The sequence below is a fragment of the Microcaecilia unicolor genome, chromosome 2 (genome assembly GCF_901765095.1).
Source record: "Microcaecilia unicolor chromosome 2, aMicUni1.1, whole genome shotgun sequence".
In the NCBI taxonomy this organism is placed as follows: domain Eukaryota; kingdom Metazoa; phylum Chordata; class Amphibia; order Gymnophiona; family Siphonopidae; genus Microcaecilia; species Microcaecilia unicolor.
The window spans coordinates 445584871-445592410 of NC_044032.1; the positions used below are offsets into that span (position 1 = coordinate 445584871).

At 43.5% G+C, this 7540-nt stretch overlaps 2 protein-coding genes across 2 annotated transcripts; one reads left to right on the forward strand and one right to left on the reverse strand.

Moving 5' to 3' along the window:
* Positions 1–337: 337 nt before the first annotated feature.
* Positions 338–3264, reverse strand: LOC115461214 (nanos homolog 1-like). The gene has a single exon (XM_030190887.1). The coding sequence runs from the start codon at positions 3048–3050 to the stop codon at positions 2400–2402; it is 651 nt and encodes a 216-aa protein (XP_030046747.1). The 5' UTR covers positions 3051–3264; the 3' UTR covers positions 338–2399.
* Positions 3265–5765: 2501 nt separating this feature from the next.
* LOC115461215 (nanos homolog 1-like) lies at positions 5766–7192 on the forward strand. Its single transcript, XM_030190888.1, has one exon. The coding sequence runs from the start codon at positions 6010–6012 to the stop codon at positions 6658–6660; it is 651 nt and encodes a 216-aa protein (XP_030046748.1). The 5' UTR covers positions 5766–6009; the 3' UTR covers positions 6661–7192.
* Positions 7193–7540: the final 348 nt, after the last annotated feature.

Here is a 7540-nt window from a genome sequence, read left to right on the forward strand (position 1 = left end):
TAGAACCCCCTTCAAAAACTCCTGGCAGTGAAACAAGTCCGGGCATATTGGCCACCAGAAGTAATACCTTCCAGGGATTAAATCCAAATCTGCCTTAGCTCTTCCTCCTCAACCTGGGCTGAAAATTAAGTATTAATGCACAACTGATTGTGTGTTCTCTCTCTCTCTCTCTCTCTCTCTCTCTCTCTCTCTCTCACACACACACACTAAAATCTCCCATTCCAATCAAGCATTTTATTTCCATTTATGACAGCTTCTTTTTTTTTTTGTCTCAGCTGCAGCATACAGAAATAGTGACAAATATATAAATAGACATTTCTTCAACAGTATTTTAAGTATTATTATTTTTACTTTTGAATAAAAATTCTGAATTACACTTGGCAAAAAAATGTATCAGGAAACAGAAAAACCATATAGTTATTCCACTCTCTGTGAAGGCAATGACATCATTATAACACAATTTCTCCCCAACTCTGTGATTATGATCATTATTTACATCAAGGAATCACCTATGTAAATATAACAATTACATTTGAAAGGTTCATTGGAAATCAAAACCCCCCACCCCCATGTATAATGCCAAAAATAATACAATTATGTTATACAAAGATTGAAAAATACTATTAAAAACTATTAAATACTATTCAATCCCCTTACAAACTGCAGTGATGTTGACTTTAAAAACCATTTGAAGTATTTAACTTTTACAGTAAGTACAATTCTGAAAACATCTCTTCAGCTTGAGGTAGGAAACCCTCTAGAGTCAGCTTGAAATGTTAAAATACTGTATTTACAACAAACCCTTTATATACATTACAGCATCTAAGTACATTTTAAAACCTCATAGGATTTCTTTTAAAAAATGGATTTACTTTGGTAAACAAAACTGTATGACATCTGTGCAGTCCTGTTTTATTTTCATATTAACCTTTGATAGAATCTAATACATTCATTACAAGAAATAAAAATACATTTTTGCATCTTATTAGGATTATGAGTGCATATATATAAATATATTCTTTTCTAAACATATAGCCGTATACATACACACACTCACACATACGTATATATCTACATAGTATCTTATTAATTTGCACAATGCAAGGTACTAAATAATAAAAATAGTTCAAAATTACACTGGTAATAGCATTTAGCTTTTGTTTCACTGAATTCCTATCAGGGACCACTTTTCTTTAAAAGTGACTCCGATAAGGGTAAAAGCCATTTTAAAGTTGGATCTCAGTCCTCCCTCTTTAATCTAAGCCTGGAGACCCTGAAGGTATGCTGGTTTTTCTAAAGCCCCAAGCCTGGGAAAGAGAGAAAATAAAAATACTGAAAGGGGGAGCAGGAGGTGGTGGGGAGGAGAGAAAGGCATGAACACCAGAAAAGACAAAAATAAATTCAAGCGCTTCTCCTCCTCCTGAGCTTGCTCTCTACCCTCGTTCGGAAAGTCTTTCCTAAAAGGGCGATTTTTTTTTTCCATCTGTAAACTGAAACGCACTCAACATTTTTGTCCTCTTACATCAGGATCCGAGGACTGTGATTGGCTGTAAACAGTTCAACACTCTTTATTAAAAGAAAGAAAAAAAAAAAAAGCTTCATTCTGCTGTAGATCTGTTGTCTACTGCTAAAAAGATTAGGAAAATGGAAACAATTCACTGGGTTTGGGGGAGGGGGTTTTTTTGGGGAGGGGGGAGGTTGGCTTTAGAAAATTTTCTAAAATAAGAAACAGGAGAGGAGGAAAAAAAAGAGAGACGCAGAGGGCCAGATACTTTTAAAAAGGCATCAACCAAAGGATTTTCACCTCTAGCATCAATGGAGGAGAAGAATTAAAACCCTATTTGTGTGCTCTATCTCACAGTCCTCGGTTTAGCTTAGGAGGTTCTACTTGTTATTACTACGGCTTAAGCAACTGGTCTTAAGAGTTGTGTAGCTTCTAAACCTGTCAACAAATGTGTAGTGTGCCGGTGTACAGAAGCAGAATGCAATTCTGAATCTGTCTACATTTTTAAAACATTTTTTAGGCACATCGAGAAAACATAATATTAATAGATTATAATGCCATTCTTCCAGTACAGTCCTGGTGATGGTATGTGGTCAAGGGCAGGTAAAATCAACTAGGTATTTGGAAATTGGATTTACAAAGTCAGAACTGAAATATGTTTAGTTTTGGTTTTTTAACTTAAAATCTATCCAGGACTTAAGGACTCAGAACAATAACATTTTTTATCCTCATCAATACTATATTATTACATCTAACAAGAGGCATTAGGACCAGGGAGTCCCCTTCCTTCCAACATAACAACATAAACAAACGTAATAAGCAACCGGATTTCAAAAACAAAACATTTTTTTCAAGTGCAAATCGTGTTTCTTGTATTATTAGTCGCGCATTATTATTAGAATATTTTCAGTCTCCTACCCCCGACTGCTCTGCCGCCTTTGAGTACCCTATGGGGCGGCTGCTCTTTGGACAGGGGGCAGTACTTGATGGTGTGGGCATTGTCGCCGTTGGCACTGCACAGGGGGCAGGTGTACGCCCGGAGGATGGGGCACAGCACCCTGCCGTCGGGGGTCTTTAGGACATGCGAGCCGTACACCTCCTCAGGGGCCCCGTTGTTCCGGCAGAAGACGCAGATCTTGGGCTCCTGCTTGGTCCTGCCGCCCGCCTTTCTCGCCTTCCTCTCCATACTGAAGAGCTCGAAGGGGCCACCGAACACCTCGCGCTCCTGGCCCGGGCCACCGCCACCGCTCTGGAACGGGTTGAACAGGGAGAAGCGCTCCTCGAGCTTGAGCAGGGAGCCGGGGGCGCCCGATGGGCAGCAGCAGCAGCACTCGTCCCTGGCCAGGCACGGGCATGGAAAGCACGAATCGTCCAGCCCCAGCGTGGCCTTCAGCGACTCGGTGATGGAGTTGGCGCTCGAGGGGAGGCTGTTCTTGCTGGGGGTCTTGGTCACCAGCGTCGAGAGCCCCAAGTAATCGGTCCAGAAATTGAAGGTGTAGTCGTAAGGTCCCCCGGCACTCAAGTAATTGTGGTCCAGAAAATCCATGGCTGGCGCTTCGGGTGGGGGGCGCAGGGAGTGGGGGACGACGACGACACTGTTTCCAGCAGCCAACACACAAACTGCTCACAGTCTCTCCCGCACAGGATGTTAGAAAATGTCTTCCCTTTTCTTGGACAATGTTATCGTGCAATGTTCTCCGAGTCCTCCTGTACTTGTCGTTTGCACTGCTGCTGCACTAGCTACTCCTGTTATGGGGCTAAGAAAGAGACTGGAGAATGATGCTTAACAGAAAGAAAGGGAGGGAAATGGGGGAGGAACCTTCCTTTCAATCCCTCTTCTGTCAACACAAGAGCTCCTTCTCCAGCAATACCTCTGCAGAGAAGCAAGGGAATCCAGGACCGGATTCTGCTCCGCCGATCCCCTCGACCCCCAACAAAGCAAGCCTGAAATGTCAGTGTTGATTAACACTGCCTGACAGATTGTGACTTTGTACGTAATGCTTACACTCAAAATGCTGCTCTCTGACAATTTACCTTGATTGCGGGAGGGGGAGGAGGGGAGAGAGTCGCACACTGATACCGAGCATGAGGTTTAGAAGACACTGCTGACTCCTCAGAGATTCAATATAGAAAATAACGATGAGAACGGAAAGGTTTATTGTTTGCTCCTAGAGGTCTAAGGCTGTACTCTTCCATCCAGAGATTGTGTGCTATTAAATAGTCTTACCGTTTTAGCCTCCACCGCCACAGCCACTGGAAGCAGTGCCATGTATCCTATCTACCACCTTATCTGTGAGAATTACCTTACTTTTACTAAGTTCTCAGCAGAACTTTCTTTAGGAAAAGTAAAAAAGGTATCATCTTATTTTATTTTCCACGTTTTATTTTGTTTGATTTCTATTGATAACTTTAGGAAGGAGGGAAGCCCCTATTACTGGAGGAGCTCTGCTGCAATTATACCATACAGGCCTCCAGATGGCTCCATAGTATATGCCAGTAGCAGGAGAAGGGAGCTTGATTGGGCACACAGGCCCCATGACCTCTATATACCTGTAGGAGAAGATGCTGAAGCCTAATTGTTAGGAAAGCAGGGTAGTAACAGATTTCATTAAGCACAGAGCTATGACAGCTTCCACATGTTATTACCTGTTCCTAAGTCTGTTCCTATCATAACCCCTTCAAATCCAGAAATTCCTTTCCACACACACACACACAAAAAGCATTTTGTGCTTTGTTCTTTATTTATATGTAACTCCTTTTCTATGTGCTCCTTAAGATAGAGGGTTCAGTGTCTCAGGTTCATGCTCCCATGAGCCTCTAGGAAACCTGGCATTCATTAATGGATGGGAGAAAGAAATACTGAAGCCCCAAGGGCTATTATTCTTTAACTGCAGATATGGGGTGAGGGGGGGGGGGGGTGGAGAAGATGCAGGATTGCACTAAGAAAATGGCGATTGGGAGTGGAAGAGATGTTTGGATGACACAGGAGATGATGCAACATAATTAATTTCTTAAATCACAATTAATAATTAATGCATTAATCACATAGTTAACTGCAATTAACTTGCAGCCCTAGAATTACTTATGTTTGGAACCTCACGCTCACGCTCATATCTGCAGTCTATCTAAGAACAATAGCCTTGGGGCTTCAGTATTTCTTTCTCCCATCAATTAATTAATGTCAGGTTTCCTAGAAGCTCATGGGAGCATGAACCTTGGACACTGTGAACCCTATATCTTAAGGAGCACATAGAAAAGGTGTTACATAGTAACATAGTAGATGATGGCAGAGGAAGACCTGCATGGTCCATCCAGTCTGCCCAACAAGATAAACTCATATGTGCTACCTTTTGTGTATACCTTTTGTGTATACATATAAATAAAGCATAACATGTATTTTTTTATTTTCTTTTTTTAGTGGAAAAGAATTTCCGAATTAGAAAGGTTTGTGATAGAAACCTCAAAATGGATAGAGCTTGGGTGTGGTAATAACATTTGACAGCAGTAATAACCCTGTGCTTAACCCATTAGGGCCCAATGTTCCTATAATAAAATCCGTTGGGCCCTAATGGGTTAATACAATGTTACCATCCTGCTTTCCTAACAATCAGGCTTTTCAGCATTTTCCCCTACTGGTATGTGGAGGACATGGGGCCTGTGTGCCCAGTCAAGCTCCCTTCTTCTGCTACTAGCATATACTATGGGGCCATGTCTAAGCATGTGTGGTATAATTGCAGCAGAGACCCTCCAGTAATAGGGGCTTTTCTCCTTCCTAAAACAACAACAAAAAGCCCTGCTCAGAAGTAAAGTAAGGTATTCCCTCACAGATAGGGTGGTGGATACATGGCAGTGGCGGTGGTGGAACATACATAAACATAGTAAACAAGCTAAAAAAAAAGTCTATTTAAAAGCACCCAGTCTCTGGATGGAAGGGAAAGCCTCAAACTTTCAGTTCTCATCAACCCTTATTTTCTTCTTTAATCTCTGAAAGTCACTGTTTTTTAAACCTCATGTTTGGTATCAGTGTACTGAGCATTTAGATATAGGTATTATGCTGAACAAAGTCACAATCTGTCAGGCAGTTTTTAATCCACACTGAACTTTCAGGTTCGCTTTGTTGGGGGTCGGGGGATTAATGGAGTAGAATCCGGTCCTGGATTCCCTTGCTTCCCTGCAGAGGTACTGCTAGAGAAGGAGCTCTTGTGTTGACAGAATAGGGATCGCAAGGAAGGTTCCTCCCCCATTCCCTCCCTTTCTCTGCTAAACATCTCACAAAAGCGAGCAGCTAGTACAGCAATGCAAACGACGACAGCACAGGAGGACCCGGAGAAGACTGCATGATATAAAATTGTCCCAAAAAGGGGGGGAGAAACGCAAAAAAAAGGAAAGGCATTTCCAGCAAGCCGAGACTGTGCGGGAGAGACTGTGAGCAGTTTGTGTTGGCTGCTGGAAACAGTGTCGTCGTCGTCCCCCACTCCCTGCGCCCCCCACCCGAAGCGCCAGCCATGGATTTTCTGGACCACAATTACTTGAGTGCCGGGGGACCTTACGACTACACCTTCAATTTCTGGACCGATTACTTGGGGCTCTCGACGCTGGTGACCAAGACCCCCAGCAAGAACAGCCTCCCCTCGAGCGCCAACTCCATCACCGAGTCGCTGAAGGCCACGCTGGGGCTGGACGATTCGTGCTTTCCATGCCCGTGCCTGGCCAGGGACGAGTGCTGCTGCTGCTGCCCATCGGGCGCCCCCGGCTCCCTGCTCAAGCTCGAGGAGCGCTTCTCCCTGTTCAACCCGTTCCAGAGCGGTGGCGGTGGCCCGGGCCAGGAGCGCGAGGTGTTCGGTGGCCCCTTCGAGCTCTTCAGTATGGAGAGGAAGGCGAGAAAGGCGGGCGGCAGGACCAAGCAGGAGCCCAAGATCTGCGTCTTCTGCCGGAACAACGGGGCCCCTGAGGAGGTCTATGGCTCGCATGTCCTAAAGACCCCCGACGGCAGGGTGCTGTGCCCCATCCTCCGGGCGTACACCTGCCCCCTGTGCAGTGCCAACGGCGACAATGCCCACACCATCAAGTACTGCCCCCTGTCCAAAGAGCAGCCGCCCCATAGGGTACTCAAAGGCGGCAGAGCAGTCGGGGGTAGGAGACTGAAAATATTCTAATAATAATGCGCGACTAATAATACAAGAAACAAGATTTGCACTTAAAAAAAAGATTTTTTTCTAGCCTGTTGCTTATTACGTTTGTTTTTGTTGTTATGTTGGAAGGAAGGGGACTCCTTGGTCCTAACGCCTCTTGTTAGATGTAATAATTGATGAGGATAAAAATGTTAGTTTTCTGAGCTCTTAAATCTTGGATAGATTTTAAGTTAAAAAAAAACCCAAACAGATTTCAGCTCAGACTTCAGTTCCTTGTGACCTTGGGCAAGTCACTTAACCCTCCATTGCCTCGGATACAAAAGATTGGGAGCCCTCTAGGGACAGAGAGAGTAACTGTTCAAAACGAATGATTGTTCTCAGCCTTGAAATTTGATGATTAATATAAAGAAATGCCAGCATTTTTTAAATTAAAATTTAAATACCTTAGAGATAAACCTCCTGCCCTTACCATCACAAGGACTGTACTGGAGAAAACATAACATTATAGTATTCTATTCATATTATGTTTTCTCGATGTGCCCCCCCCCCCCCCCCCCCCCAAGAAAAAAAAAAAACATTCAGAATTGTATTCTGCTTATGTATACGGGCACACTACACAATTTGCTGACAGGGTTAGAAGCTACACAACTCCTAAGACCAGTTGCTTAAGCCGTAGTAACAAGCAGAACTTCCTAAGCTTAAACCGATGACTGTGAGATAGAGCACACAAATAGGGGTTTTAATTCTTGGCATTCTGTGGATGCTAGAGTTGAAAATCCTTTGGCGATGCATGTTTTAAGTATCTACCCTGCTGCGTCAGACTGTTTCTCTTTCTTCTCTCCTTCTGTTTCTTACTTTAGAAGATTTTCTTAAGCAAAAAAAGAAAAAAAAAACCCTCCCCCAA

What these genes read in the sequence shown, in the direction of transcription:
- LOC115461214 (XM_030190887.1), bottom strand. Translation starts at nt 3,050, where the DNA reads ATGGATTTTCTGGACCACAATTACTTGAGTGCCGGGGGACCTTACGAC.
- LOC115461215 (XM_030190888.1), top strand. Translation starts at nt 6,010, where the DNA reads ATGGATTTTCTGGACCACAATTACTTGAGTGCCGGGGGACCTTACGAC.